Below are 15641 nucleotides of genomic sequence, written 5' to 3'. Positions count from 1 at the left end.
GTCAAAAAAAGGAAAAAAAAAAAAAAAAAAAAAGTGTTCTCAGTACAGTGGGCCCTTTGTATCTGTGGGTTCCGCTTCCATGGATTCAACCAACTGTACATCAAAAATATTCCTGAAAAAAAAGGTGCCTCATGTCCAAGCTTTTTTTTCTTGTCATTGTTCCCTAAATAATACAGTATAGATATTTACATAGTATTTACATTGGGTATTATGTTATTAGGTATTATAAGTAATCTAAAGATAATGTAAGGTATACAGGAGGATGTGCATAGGTCACATGCAAATACAGCACCATTTTATATCGGAGATTGGAGCATCTGCAGATTTTGGTATCCTCAGGAGGCCTTGGAACCAGTCAAGGGATGATTGTATATTGTTCAATGACGACAAAAACAAATTATAAACCTGTATGTGTAGTAGAAGCCTTTTTTGTTTGAGTTTCACGTCAGTGCTAATGGTAGTAATTTCTGGGCAGTAGAATAATGGGTGGCTTTTATTTGTTTGTCTTTTTCTTTATCTGTATTTGCTTAAGTATTGTTCTGAACTATATTACTGAAATTCAAGAATAAGTGAGAATAGGGTTAAGGATTTTGACATCTGCTCCTTTTTAGATCAAATCTTGATACTAGCCCAAATTATGTTTTTCAGAAAGTATATAGGCAGCAACAGAACAGCAACATATTCTTTCTTGCAGACCGAACAGAAATGCTTTCTGAAAGCAAAAGTAAGTTGTTTGGTTTGGTTTGGTGTCTTATATGGAAAGACACAGAAAGTCTTTTGTCATCTTTCTGTGGAAATTCATGTAGTGCCTAAATTATATTATCTGTATCTGAATGTTTATATTTCTAAAAAGTAATGCAGTGGTTTGGTTTTCTCCAAGTTAGCCTTCCAAAGATAAGTCTACAGTAAAACAACAACAACAAGAAACAACAAGATGTGTTAGAAAGCAATAGGCATTAACACGTGCTTTAGAGTTTCAGACAGATCTAAGTATAAAAAACCATTTTACCACATTCTACCTTTGTGACTTTGGATGAAATATTTTGAGCCTCCAAGGTCTTTTGGAATTTAAATAAGATGTTACAGTAATGCCCCCTTATCCTCAGTTTCATTTTTCACAGTTTTAGTTACCTGCGGTCACCAAAGGTCCAAAAATATTACTTGGAAAATTCCAGAAATAAACAATTCATAAGTTTTAAATTGAACACCATTCTGAGTAGGGTGATGAAATCTCTCACAGTCCCATTCAATCCCAGCCAGGATGGAAATCATCTTCCTTTTCCACAGTATCCACGCTGTAGACCATATCCACCTGTTAGTCACTCAGAAGCCACCTTTGTTATCAAATCAAAAAAAAAAAAAAATGTATGTAGGGTTTGTTACTATCCAAGCATTCTTAGAATGTATCTCCTGAAGATTGGGGGAAATGCTGTATATATAAAATGCTTAGCCAACTGCCTGGGCCAAAATAAGCACTAAGCAAACAGAAAATATTTTTCTAAAAGATAAACTTTTATTAGTAGTCTGTTGTAAATTATTATCGGCCCTAGCACAGTGCATGTACTCATATTGCTTGATCTTCGTAAATAGCTTATGGTATGTTGCCCTATGAACTACTAGGTAAGCATCCAAGAATTTTATTTTACTTGCTGTTTCTTCTCCCTCCCTCCCATAGATATATTGGATGAACTAAAAAAAGAATATCAAGAAATAGAAAATTCTGAGAAGACCAAAATCAAGAAGTAGTCAACCTGATTTCACATAACAATGTGTGGCATTTTTTGTTCTGTAAGCTTTTCTGTTGAGCATTTCAGTAAAGATTTAAAAGAGGATTTACTGTATAATCTTAAACAACGGGGACCCAATAGTCATAAACAGTTGTTAAAATCTGATGTTAACTACCGGTGTTTATTTTCTGGTCACGTTCTTCACTTGAGAGGTGTTTTGACTACCCAGCCTTTGGAAGATGAAAGAGGCAATGTGTTCTTATGGAATGGAGAAGTCTTTAGTGGAATAAAGGTTGAAGCTGAAGAGAATGATACTCAAATTATGTTTAATTATCTTTCCTCTTGTAAGAGTGAATCTGATATTTTGTCGCTCTTCTCAAAAGTCCGAGGTCCTTGGTCTTTTATATATTATCAAGCATCTAGTCATTATTTATGGTTTGGTAGGGATTTCTTTGGTCGCCGTAGCTTGCTTTGGCATTTTAGTAATTTGGGCAAGAGTTTCTTCCTCTCTTCAGTTGGTGCCCAAACAGCTGGAGTGGCAAATCAGTGGCAAGAAGTTCCAGCATCTGGAATTTTCAGAATTGATCTCAAGTCTACTACTGTTTCCAAATGTGTGATTTTAAAATTGTATCCTTGGATATATATTTCTAGGGAAAATGTTACTGAAGAATGTGTTAATAGCCTTACTCAGATTTCAGCAGACTTACCAACATTTGTATCAGTGGTAGCAAATGAAGCCAAACTATATCTTAAAAAACCTGTTGTTCCTTTAAATATGATGTTGCCACAAGCTCCATTGGAGACTCATTGCAATGACATTTCCAGCATCCCACCTACAAGAGAGACACTTCAGGTCCTTCTTAATGATGGACACATGAAGGAAGTAATTCAGCAGTTCATTGACATCCTGAGTGTTGCAGTCAAGAGACGTGTCTTGTGTTTACATAGGGATGAAAACTTGGCACCAAATGAAGTTTTGAAAACTTGTGCTAGGAGAGCAAATGTTGCAATCCTGTTTTCTGGGGGCATTGATTCCATGGTTATTGCAACCCTTGCTGACCGTCATATTCCTTTAGATGAACCAATTGATCTTCTTAATGTTGCTTTCATGACTAAAGAAAAGACTGTATCAGCTAGCTTTAACAAAAAAATGAGTAAACAGAAAAATCATGGCGAAATACCTTCTGAAGAATGCTCTAAAAATGCTGCTGCTGCTGCTCCTGCTGCTGCTGATGCTGCTGCTAATCCTGATAAACAATTCAGTGTACCAGATCGAATCACAGGAAGAGCAGGACTAAAGGAACTACAAGCTATTAACCCTTCCCGAATTTGGAATTTTGTTGAAATTAATGTTTCTCTGGAAGAACTGCAGAAATTAAGAAGAACTCGAATATGTCACTTAGTTCAGCCCATGGATACAGTGTTGGATGATAGCATTGGCTGTGCAGTCTGGTTTGCTTCTAGAGGACTTGGTTGGTTGGTGACCCAGGATGAAGTGAAATCATATCAGAGCACTGCAAAGGTATGGCACAGTATTTCTGCTCATAAGAATTTCTGAGACTTAATTTCTATCCTTAAAGCATTTAGCATTTAGATTGCAAGAATATAGCATATTTTAGTTGCATTTAAACTACAACACAGTGTATATGACATGTTTTTTTAAAAAATGGGGGTATTTTACTATTTTATGACTTCATCTTGTGGTTTTTCTCCAAAAATGTTATCTTTAGGGTTACAATTTTTTAAGCTTTTCTTTTATTTTCTTTGCTGTGTGGTAGGTAACATTTTTGTATGGGTTTCTTTAAACTTTTACAGGTAGTTCTCACTGGAATTGGTGCAGATGAGCAACTTGCAGGTTATTCTCGTCATCGTGTCCGCTTTCAGACACATGGGCTGGAAGGATTGACTAAGGAAATAGTGATGGAACTGGGTCGAATTTCTTCTAGAAATCTTGGTCGTGATGACAGAGTTATTGGGGATCATGGAAAAGAAGCAAGGTACTTCTAATTATTTGAGTGTTGTTAGGGTATTTTTATTAAAACAGTAGACTGTAAAAGGAGACTTTTAAATTTCCTTTTAATTTACAAATGGTTCAGATGTGTAACAGGATTAGGAATAATATCTTGGCTTTATATTACAAACACTGTCAGAAGCAAAGCTGGGAGGAGCCAGGGGAGCAGTTGTTTTCCAGAACTCATTCTCCAAGAAATGTTTTTGCAATAATTTTCAAAGATAACACAATGACATGATTGTTTTTAAGACTACAGTGAAAAGACTGTAAAAGTAAAACTGAGATAGTGAAATACCAAGAGAAGGTATTTAAAGGGTTTGGTTTGGTTTTAAATGTTTGCTTTCCTCCCAATAAGGATATAAGCCCTATCCTGAAGCTTTATTCTCCAATGTTATAGAATCTGGATTTGTCACTATAGACATTTCTGTATGTATAGATCCATACTGATTTGAATGATGGTCCCAATACTAGATTCCCTTCTGTTACATGTTTTTTAACACAGTCTGGTTATATGTTGCAGATTACTTAAAACCTTCAAAGAACTCAAGGTACTTTCACATATGTATTCTTTTTTAATCTCAGGTTTATTTTTACGTATGGTGTATTTCTGAAGGCAGTAAACAAATACTTAGAATAAAACTTTTTAAAGCATTAAGGATAAAGGAAGATGTGATATTTATTTATAAAAAGCAAAAATCTGCTCAAGTAGGTTAATTTATTAAATGGTAATTTATTACAAGTGTATAAGCATGCAAGAACAGGGTCAATATTTTATTACAAAAAGATAACTAATACCACAATACAAAGTCTATAAACTGCTTTTCCTTTGGAGGGTGAGAGAGGGGAGAGGGAGTAAGAAAGAAAAAGAAGGAGAAAGAAAATCACTCCATTATTTCCACTAGGTCAGAGAGAAGGGAATTTATCTTTAAAAAGGCAGTTACTTTTAAAGGCTCCATATGAAAGTATTGTTATACTCATAAAAAGGTGTGTGGAGAATGTTTTAAACAGCTCATACAGAATTGTGATACCACAAATACCTTTATAGTGGCTGCAGTTAAATAATTTATTATGTATATGGGCATACATATTAACAGTAATCTGTTGATTAGATTCTGGATTTAAGTTTGCTCTTACAAATAACTTTTATAAAATATTCCATATAACAAATGCCTTTACTCTTTCCAATCTCCCTACTTGAGCTAAAATAGAATGTAACAAAATGGAAACACTATGTAACTGTATTCTGTATTGCATTTTGAGGGATTGGGGTAGGGGGGTTAAAGTATTTTAAATAAAAAGGAACAGAGTTATGTAAAAATTGGGGAATCCCAAAGGGCAGAAAGTTATTCTTAAAAAATCTAATATTTTGTTATTTTACACCCATTTGTTGCCATTAAATAGTTTAAATGTGATTAAACAATTTGATACCATAAAGTTTTACCATAAGTAAGTGTTTCACAAGTTCAGGATTGTGGAGCCCTTCTATATTGTTTTCATATCCCTACAGTGGAATTTCTTTAGACATGATAAAGATTATACACAGATTGAATAGGTAACTAAGATCATACTGTTTTTGAGGCATATCCCAAGATACCTTGTGAAACAATTTGAAATTATTTCTTGACACAATAGACCTAATTTATTTATTGAGATAGATTATTTTGGAGCCTATGTATTAAAATTAGTAACATGTTGTGAAACACTTTTTAAATGTGATTACATTTTAGCTATAAAATTGTGTAGATAATCACAACAGACTGATTTTATTTTTACATACTGCTTATATTATCTGTTTATTTTAGATTTCCTTTCCTGGATGAAAATGTTGTCTCCTTTCTAAATTCCCTGCCAATTTGGGAAAAAGCAAACTTGACTTTGCCCCGTGGAATTGGTGAAAAACTAATTTTACGCCTTGCAGCTGTGGAACTTGGTCTTACAGCCTCTGCTCTTCTGCCAAAACGGGCCATGCAATTTGGATCCAGAATTGCAAAAATGGAAAGTAATAATGAAAAGGCATCTGATAAATGCAGAAGGCTTCAAATTATTTCCTTAGAAAACTTTTCTACTGAAAAAGACATTAAATCATAATATAATTACACAATGTAACAATATTTACTAAATGATAATTATGTATTTATTGTATAATGCAGTGGCTTTAAAATTCACTAGGTGAACATGTGGAGGTGCTGGGAGGGTGGTGCATGCACCCAGAGAGGGCATGCCTTCCCCCACGCCCACTTACCTTGCCATATCCTAGCTGTGCCTGAATTGTATTCTTTATAATAAACTGGTAGACATAAGTGTTTTTTGAGTTCTGTGAGCCATTCCAGCAAATTATTGAACACAAGGAGGGGGTCGGTCGTGGGCAGCATTTTCAACCTCTGGTCTAGGTTAACTTGCCTTCATGTGCTGTCGAGTGTTTTTTGAGTTCTGTGAGCCATTCCAGCAAATTATTGAACACAAGGAGGGGGTCGGTCATGGGCAGCATTTTCAACCTCTGGTCTAGGTTAACTTGCCTTCATGTGCTGTCATTACGTTTTATTTTTATCACATTGTTAAATATTTCTGTACGGTTACCTGTTTAACTGTTAAAGCTCCTTGGGGTTTTATGCTCCAGCCCCTAACACAGTGCCTGGCTCATAATAGGTGTTCCACAATCTTTGTTGGAATGATGATGGATGTGGGATTCCAACTCGGGACTACCTCAAAGTAATACCTGGTTCTTTCGCCTCTGCCACTTTCAATTTTTGTGTTTTAGCAGAGGTAAATAGTAAGAGTAGCACAGTGCCCAGAGCAAGAAGCTGGACAGAGTTCCGAAAGAGAATTAAGGAGGACATAGGTATGGGAGGAATCTGAGCAGCAGCGCATGACCGCAACGCCGGCTGGAGGCACTGCCAGGGGACACAGGGGGGACCCGGAGCCACGGGCTCCCCTCAGGCGCGGCCTGGCCACCCTAAGATCCCCGAGGACCAACAGCGTCAATCTGCGCCCAGGCCTGGGTGGCAGCGGGGGTCAGCAGACGAGGGCGGAAAGTCCTGAAAGTCCCTCTCAAATCCTCGCCGAAGCATCTCGCCCTTACCCTCTCCCACGCAGGGATCCTGAGGTTGGATTCAGGGTCCAGCGAGAAGCCATTAAAGACAACGACTGATATCCGGCTCCTGGAAATACTCCGGAGATCACTGTGGACATCACTTCCCAGAACAATCATTTCAAAGTAGGTTCCTTTTTCCTTGTCCTCTCTCCTGTGTTGGTGGCAGACATGAGCTGATTGTGGACATAGGCCTTTTTTGGGCTGGGGGAGGGGAAGGCTACAGGCTGGTACCGGGATCGAAACCCGTGACTTTGGGGTTACAAGGCTGCCCTCTAACTAACTGAGCTAACTAACCGCTTAGCTATGGACGTAGGTCTCCTGCTTGAGTATGCACATACCTGGGTTCGGATTCTGAAAGGTGTGAAACCTCAGGTATCTCCTATAACCTACCTAGTCTCCATTTCTATAAAGAGGGCATAACAATGCCTATCTCGCTGAGCTGCGTTCTCATGGAGCTATTCTGCATGAATAGCAGCATGAGCACCATCTGTAACTTTAAAGAAATGCAAATTCTCTGGCCCCACTCCAACTGACTGAGTCAGAAACTCTAGGGTGGGATCCAGCAATCTGTTTTAACAAGCCCCAGGTGATTTTGATGCAGGCTAAATTTTGAGAACCACTGCATAATGGAGGCCAGTTAAATGAAATAAAGATATTATGTATAAAGAGCTTGGCATATAGTAGATGCTCAATAAATGGTGGTTATGGTTATTATTTCAGGAACAGAGAGGCATTTAGCTTCACAGAAATTGAAAGTTAAGCAGGTGCTTCTTGTCTTTTAAGTAGGTCCAATTTTCTTCCTTAAAACAACTAAAAGCAAAATAAACATGCCAAGAAAAGTCTCTTCAACCAAAAGGAATAGATATGTAACAGTAGCTTCTCATACATAAACAGCATTTTTTTGACATACTTGTTAATATTTTTTGACTTTTTGAAAAGCAAAACATGATTACTGTTAAAGGTTTTACAATTTTAATTATTTTAATTCAAATTTCAGCTTTCTTTTGCTGCAATTAGTTTAAAATTGAACAATGTAGTTGTTGTCCATAAAAAATATTAATGTTATGGAGATGAAAGGTACACACTTATTTCCAGAGAAATCCAGCTTCATTGCTATAGCAAATTTTATTACTTATCTTTTCCTTTTTATTCATTGCAGAAACTTCAAAAAGGACACACTAGATTTAATTAGAAATGTTAAGATTGTCCAAAAAAGGATTACCTAGATTTGATCAAGTTCAAGATGAAGAAACCTATCTGGAAAATTTAGGAGTACAGAGAAATGCTTCAGCTTTTTTTGAAAAATATGATCGGAGTGAAGTACAAGAGTTACTAACTACTGCACTAGTTAGCTGGTTGTCTACCAAAGAGGATGTTCGCTCTCAACTAGATATTCCGTGTGGAATTATGAGTCAAATAAACAATGTACGCTTCTCCACTGCGATCTTACTGACTCCCGTGGACCCTACTGCTCTCTTAGACTATAGAGAAGTCCATCAGATCATAAGGGAGTTGGCAATTGGAATTTATTGTTTAAATCAAATCCCTTCTATCAGTTTAGAAGCTAATTATGATCAGAGTTCATCTTGTCAGTTACCTCCAGCTTATTATGATACCAGAATTGGGCAAATTCTGATTAATATTGACTACATGCTAAAAGCACTATGGCATGGAATATACATGCCCAAAGAAAAACGAACCAGGTTCTCTGAATTGTGGCGTAGCATCATGGATGTTGATCCAGATGGAAAGCCTCAAACAAATAGAGATATTTTTGCAGAGTTTTGTTCAGCAGGTAAGATAATTTAACACTTTTTAATTATTTTCAGTTTATCTGTAGCTCAGTTTTATATTGCCATCATTTCTTGATATAAATTTCTAAATATAGCCAATCATTTCTTAAAGGAGACTTTCAAACTCCACAGAATGTTTTCAATAAAATCTTTAATTTTTAAAATTCCACCAAAAATTATGTTTTAAGTCAAACATCTTGCCTCTTTTGTCTTCATCTCCAATTTCTGCAGAGCAGAATGGATCAGATTCCAAACCACCTGACAGAGAGTCTTGAGTTTATACTTTTTGTCTTACAGGGCCTGAAATCAGTAATAGAACCAAGAAAGTAGAATTGGAGTGCAATGAGAAAATCTCTAAACTTGAAAACAACGTAATTACCATATTGGTTAGCCTTCCACATTGTTTTTTTTATAAACTTCAAAAAACGAATGATATAAGAATCCAAGTTAAGAATCGATGTGCATCAGTGATCTAGGTCTCAGTATTTTAGTAGCATTAGGTTTTACAGTGTTCTTAGTTCACCTAATTTTGAAATCCCTCTCTCCTCAGGGCTGTACTTCTCTAAAGCCCGAGTATAAACAATAGATGCCACGAAATCCTGATGCATCCCCTTCAGCATATATAAATTTTTTATCAAAACTTTTTTTTTTTTAAATGTTCCTTGGTTTCTTTGCAGCAGGTCAAGTAGAAAGAGGAGTGAAATGGGAAATGTGTGCCCCAGATACCTCTGCCATCTGCTTGCTGACTGGTAGATTGCACTGTAGGGTGATCAGGAGGAAACCCCAACACTTTAGTGGGGAGCCTGTCCCCCAGTGTTTTATCTGTATGTCAGTTTCCTCCAGTCTCCTGCTTGGAGGGAGAGCAACTGAATCTGTGGCCAAAGGAGAAGAGTCTGTGAATCTCCCTCTTCAGCACTCAGGCTCTAATTTAACCCCTGTTTTCAGCACAACTGCTCCTCCTGGCCCTCAGCTGTGCTTTGCAATCCTTTTAGTGAGGAGAGGGGAAGGGCTGCACTATCTGGGGAAGACATCTAGGGTCTAACTGCACCTTAATTAGACTTTAAACCAATCCTCCTTTTTCTCTTTTTTTGTTCTTACACTGCACCACAACCTGTCCTTCCCAGGCTGCACTTGATGCTTCCAATTTCTAAGCTTTCCTTTGGTTCTGTTGTGAGAACTGATTTGCTGCATATTGGCTCCCCCCCACCCCAAGCCACAAACGTTTAGTGGTATCAACAATCCTGTGGCTATTTGGAATTTTCTGAGCTGTCAAAGTCCCTTTAATTTTTTTATGATCTCTTTCTGATTTGTCTTGCTAACTTTTTTGCAAAAGGAAAATGAATAATATTGGCCATTTAAAAATCCCAATTCTGGCTTTTTTGTAGACTTGAGGAAGAAAAAAGAAAGGACATTGGGGTACATTGATGTATCATTTACAATTAAAGCACATATGTTACTCTAAGGGGCTAAGGGAAAACTTCCCCTTTAACCCTGTGAAGGTTTTTTGTAAAATTAATAAACAGAGACTAATATGGAGAAAAGGCATAATGAGTTTTGTTATTTTAACATGCTGGGAAGGGGAAATGCATGAGGGATCACAAGAGAGTAATTTCCCAATTTTCCAGTGGGGTACAGAACTTATATACCATCTTGATATGGAAAGGGAAAATAGGGGTATACAAGTAAACGATTTTTTGGCAGATGCAATGGGCCTGGAGAACACACAATGGCCTGGGACAAAGTCTATTTGACCCATAGAGCAGACAAAGACTGGTAAATGATTTTTCTAAAATATTGAATGGGACCAAAATAGAAGTCAGTGGTCTATTACAAAAGTTAGTCCAGATATGTTGACAGACTTCAGTCTTTCTTCCTGTGATATGAATTAAGTTAATGAAAACTCAGGGACAGGACCAGAGGTTTGTCTTCTTTGGCAGGTCTGGACATTAGGCAGGTAAGGGAACAGCTTCATCCTGTGCCATTGTAGAATGGCAGAGGAGAGGAGGGGTCAGAGAGACCTTGAGGCTGCTGCTTTATTTCAGGATGTCAAAGTACTATATTTTGGGGTAACAGCTTTCTGCACCCCAACATTACAAACAAACTCCATATTTTCTCCAAAGTCATATTTTATGACTCCAACCAGTTTTCTTCAACCTAGATTAAGGGTAATATTGAAGGTGTAACTATCTTAAAAAGACAGTGTGATGATAACAAAGTCCTTAATTTCATCATAAATAGCAAGAAAGTGCAGCATAGGAAACTTGTCATTTCTTAGTAGAATAAAATCAAGTTTTAAAATAAATAAATAAAATCAAGTTTTAATTTTTGTTTCATCATGATTGGTTAGCCAGAAGTTTCTTTCTGTATTGCATATCTAGCTTCTCTGATCAGCAGAAAGAAGAAATTTATAACATTGAGCCTGAAAAAGCAAATTACACTTTTGGCCCAAGTGAGATGATGATTTCCTGCTTAAAAAGAGGGCACGTTTTCTTGTTGTTCTTCCATATTTTCCTTAAAGATGGGACTTATGTTATTGTTTCTTTCCTCCAAAGAAAATGGAATCTATTCTTTTTAATTCCACAAGATTCCATCTTTCTTTACTCTGCTTAGTAACCTACTCATCTATCTGCTTTTCATCTTATACAATTTTATTGGCATCTCATTCCTTCACTGTCATGTTAGCAGGATTTCAAGATGAAACACTGTTCAGTCGCTAAATTTATCCAGAAGCAAAGTATACTATGAAGTTTTCACTATATAAAAATTTTTATTTTTTACTATGAAGGGTTGATTGATATTACAAAGGATCCAGACTTTGATGGAATCTATGATGAAGACATGAATGAAGATCCAACATATGAGCCCAATAGCCCTGAAGAAAAAGCTGTATTTATGAAATATGCTGAAAATATTATGCTAAAGTTGACATTCAGTACCACACAAGTTCAACAGTATGAAAACGTCTTTATATTTGAAACAGCCTATTGGCTTACTAACGCTATAAAATATAATCAGGATTGTCTTGACATTTGTACCTACCAGAGACTGCAGCAAAGATTATATCTTCATAAAAAGATTATTCAAAAACACTTTGAAAAGAAAAAAGAAATCAGAAGAGGGATAGGGTACCTAAAGTTAATATGTTTTCTGATTCCATTTTTACTGAGTTTAAAAAAGAAAATGAAAGTCCCATATTTAAGTAGTCTGCTTCAGCCTTTTTCAGGTAAGGTTATCACCAAAAATAAAACATAAAATGTAAATATATATTAAATGTATATTTAAATTAAGTTTTGTTTCTAATATGTAGATCTAGGCATGTAACCTAGCTGTAACCTATTAGAAAGAGAAAACAAAATTCAATGCCTCCAGTGTAATTAAAAATACTTGGCATATGTACATGGTAGTTTGCGTATATTTATACCAATTAAAAGGGATAGTGAAAGACTTGAAACGAGTTCTGAATAAATAGGGAAATATGCCATGTTCATGCTAGGACAAGACTGTTAATAGATCATATCTTTTCCAAATTACTCTATAACTTCAATACACTTCTATCCAAAATCCCTATTGTGTTTCTCATTAAAGTTTACAAATTGATTCTAAAATGAATATGGAACAGCAAAGGGTTATGAATGATCTTGCATTTCTAAAGAAGAGATTCAAACATATTAAACTGTAGTGTATTAGTCCATTTTCTGTCGCTTGTAAGAGAATGCCTGAAACTAGGTGATTTATAAAGGAATGAAATTTATTTTTTACAGTTTCAGAGGCTGGGAAGTATGTGGTCCAGGGGGCACATCTGGTGAGGACCTTCTTCTTGGTGGGAATTCTCTACAGGGTCCTGTGGCAATGCAGAATATCACATGGCGAGAATGGCATGAGCGAGAGAGCTAACCTGCTCACTTGCTCTCCTTATAAAGCCATCAAAACCACACCTTCATAACCCATTAAATCATCAACCCATTACTCTGTAAATGGATTAATCCATTCATGAGGGCATAGTTCTCAGGATCCAATCACCTTTTAAAAGCCCACCCTGTAACACTGTTACAGTTGGGGTCAAACTTCGAATACATGAACTTTTGGGGCATACCAACTCATAGCATTTAGTAATTTGATGAGGGTAGTAATGGCACTGCAGTAAATCCATAGAGCAATGTAAGAGAATAGTGAGCTAAAATAGCACACTACTTATATGGAATTTGATAGGACTTCAAAGCAAACTATTCAACCTATTAGCATACAATTTATATGTTTTCATTGTTTTCCAAGCATGTAGGCTTATTATAATGGGCTTTCTACTCAGATGACAAGTTTTCAGTAAAAATTTTGCAAACCATTTAGAAAAATTTGTATCATGAAAATCCAGATGATGAAGATTACCCATATCTGTGAACTGTTTAATAATGGAATCATGACAATGCTTGTTCCTTTAGTGGAGAAAAGCATGTATGTAACTAGGAGAGCCTTGCTTAAAGAGAATGTTAGCTATATTTGTAATGTTTTATTACTTAATTATTGGTAGCAAACATAACTAAATGTTCATAGTTAATTCTACTTGATGCGATTAGAGTGTTACATTTTGCTTTGTACTTTTCTGTACCTTTAACATTTCTCAAAACACATTATGTACCTTATACTGAGGAAACTATATTCTACTAACAAGTCAAAATATTGAAAAAACGTAATCCTTGCTAGAATTTTTTGAAAATTATTTTTTATATAAGTTATATATAACCTTATACTGAGGAAACTATATTCTACTAACAAGTCAAAATATTGAAAAAACGTAATCCTTTCTAGAATTTTTTGAAAATTATTTTTTATATAAGTTATATATATGGTTTCATTACTTTCTACAAATATTGGCTGGTTATTTTTGTCATGTGAGAAGTACCCACCTATTTCTTTACAGTGTCTCTTTTTACCTAAACTAGCTCTGGTAAGTTTTGTTTATTTAACCAAAGATTCTCTAAGGCACAGAGTTTCAAGTCTTTTCTGATAATTGGGGGTAAGATATTAGTCTTGAGCTCACCCACAGAAATCAATAAATTGGATAATGTTTTGACTATACTTTTGAAATGAAAAGTACAATGAAACTATAGAAAATGCTCAAATGTATTATATAAATATATTTTTATTTTTCAAAATATATACATTGAGAATAATTTTATAGAATTGTAATTGTCAAGATTTTAATTTCACGTGGAATTTTCTCACTTTGATTACATGGATGAAAATTTAGATCCCCAAAATGTGATTGTTTATATATTGTTCACTTTTTAAATAAAGTTTGTTTTCATTTTTGGAGATGACAAGGTCAAGACTGAACGAGAATTGCCTCCATTTATTTATGGACGAGATTTTAAATGCCAGAATTTTCACTACAAAGAGAATCAATATTTTCATGTTCATGGAGGAATTGAATTTGATATCAGCACCCCTTCAGTTGAGAATGCTTTGGAAGATTTTAAGGTTTACATTATTATGATTCTTGAGATGGTTTGTCATTTCACAACTCTTTTATCCTTTTCTCCAACCAGAAAGAGCCTCTGATGGTACAGGCACTAGGCAGCTCTCCAAATGATTATACTTACCACTCGCTAATTTTTTTCATACATTATTTTAACATACATGATATCCCATGCAACCATATGTAAGGTACTGTGTTGAATGTCAGAGAGAAAATGATACATAAGCTATACATAAGCTAGGTACAGCTATCATCCTCACAGAACTAACAATCTTCTAGTGGACCATTTTTGCTCTAAAATTGTTAACCAAAGAGTGCAGTAGAAATCCCTGAACACTCATTACATATTCTTTCATTTTCCTCAAAGATTAGTATTAGAACAGAGATCCTTTAGGGTTTGGGAACAGTAATTCTCCATCTGGAATTTAATATATACATACATTTTAATTTTCATTGCTTTTCTACTTTCTCTCTATATATTTTTCCTTTTGTATTTTTTCCCTTATTCTCAAAGTGGGATTGGATACATGCAGTTACTATCAGAGTCTTCTGAGATATTATGTTTAAAATTTGTCATTTACATCTATGAAATTGCATATAAAGAAGTCATAATTGTTTAGATTTGTTTCAAAATATTTTTTTAGTAACATATCTCATATTTTAGAACAATTTAGAAAAAATACAGGACTGTGCTGCTAATACATTTGTAGAAGATGCAGGATACAAAGAATATTACTCAATACCAGTCATGGAATTTCATGGAAAAAGGTAAGGAACTTTCAGTAATTATCCACACTAGCCACAATTTGTTGAAAGTTGGCAGAGAAAAGGAAAGTGTCAAAATGCAAAGACGAACTTAAAACCTTAGGATGGAGATACTAGAACAATAATAACCCCCATGAATGATGTACTGACTCAACCAAGTATTAAATGTTATAGTTATTACTTCATGCACTTTGATGCATTCTGTATAGTAATCATTACAGCTTGTAATTAGTTCTTAGAATTAACACAGTAGTTAAGTAGGGATAGAGATGGGGATCAAATCCTGAGGGTCAACTGAAAGCAGTGGACTCAGCACACATCATTTCCATGAGGACTATGATTTAAAATTCTCTTTTGCCAGGTCTGCTTAAGCCTGTCATTTTGGGGAGGCAGTATGTTTCTCCCAATATTTCTAGTGTCTTTTATATGCTGTGTTTTTGAGTTTTCACATCTTGGACACTGATTTGAAAACATGGAAAATAGAGCTCAGAGGAAACATATAGAAAGGTTTCGCTTATTTGTTTGTTTTTAAGAAATGGAAGTAGTTGAGAGGATAAGACCAAGTCTGCAACTCTGGACTATAGTTACTTTTAATGGGGATAGAAAGAGGCAAATGAGAGAAAGCAATGGAGACAGAGAAAATGATACAGGTGGAGGAGGACCAAGACAGTGTGATAGCATGGAAGCCCAACTGGAAGAATTTTAAGAATATGGATGTAATTAAAAGCAACAAATGCAATAGAGAAAAAGGCCAAGTAAATTTAAAACTGAGAAGAGCCCT

The 15641-nt window shown here is 35.5% G+C and overlaps 2 protein-coding genes across 2 annotated transcripts in view; both read left to right on the top strand.

Moving 5' to 3' along the window:
• ANKAR (ankyrin and armadillo repeat containing) overlaps positions 1 to 15641 on the top strand; it is an 85786-nt gene that overhangs the window by 4836 nt on the left and 65309 nt on the right. Inside the window, exons 2-5 of the mRNA XM_008593428.1 lie at positions 7989 to 8624; positions 11408 to 11845; positions 13934 to 14097; positions 14760 to 14863. Coding sequence (XP_008591650.1) covers positions 8024 to 8624; positions 11408 to 11845; positions 13934 to 14097; positions 14760 to 14863 — 1307 coding nt within the window. The 5' untranslated portion in view covers positions 7989 to 8023. The remainder of the gene's footprint in view (positions 1 to 7988; positions 8625 to 11407; positions 11846 to 13933; positions 14098 to 14759; positions 14864 to 15641) is intronic.
• ASNSD1 (asparagine synthetase domain containing 1) lies at positions 1748 to 6038 on the top strand. The gene is made up of 3 exons (XM_008593418.1): positions 1748 to 3249; positions 3543 to 3724; positions 5541 to 6038. The coding sequence occupies exons 1-3, from the start codon at positions 1768 to 1770 to the stop codon at positions 5824 to 5826; spliced, it is 1950 nt and encodes a 649-aa protein (XP_008591640.1). The 5' UTR covers positions 1748 to 1767; the 3' UTR covers positions 5827 to 6038.

The sequence above is a fragment of the Galeopterus variegatus genome, unplaced genomic scaffold (assembly GCF_000696425.1).
Source record: "Galeopterus variegatus unplaced genomic scaffold, G_variegatus-3.0.2 Scaffold158, whole genome shotgun sequence".
Classification (NCBI taxonomy): domain Eukaryota; kingdom Metazoa; phylum Chordata; class Mammalia; order Dermoptera; family Cynocephalidae; genus Galeopterus; species Galeopterus variegatus.
This window is presented reverse-complemented; position numbering and strand designations above follow the sequence as displayed.

What these genes read in the sequence shown, in the direction of transcription:
- ASNSD1 (XM_008593418.1), top strand. Translation starts at nt 1,768, where the DNA reads ATGTGTGGCATTTTTTGTTCTGTAAGCTTTTCTGTTGAGCATTTCAGT. An exon ending in CATATCAGAGCACTGCAAAG is followed by an intron (nt 3,250 to 3,542) that starts GTATGGCACAGT and finishes AAACTTTTACAG; the next exon opens with GTAGTTCTCACTGGAATTGG. An exon ending in GATCATGGAAAAGAAGCAAG is followed by an intron (nt 3,725 to 5,540) that starts GTACTTCTAATT and finishes TGTTTATTTTAG; the next exon opens with ATTTCCTTTCCTGGATGAAA.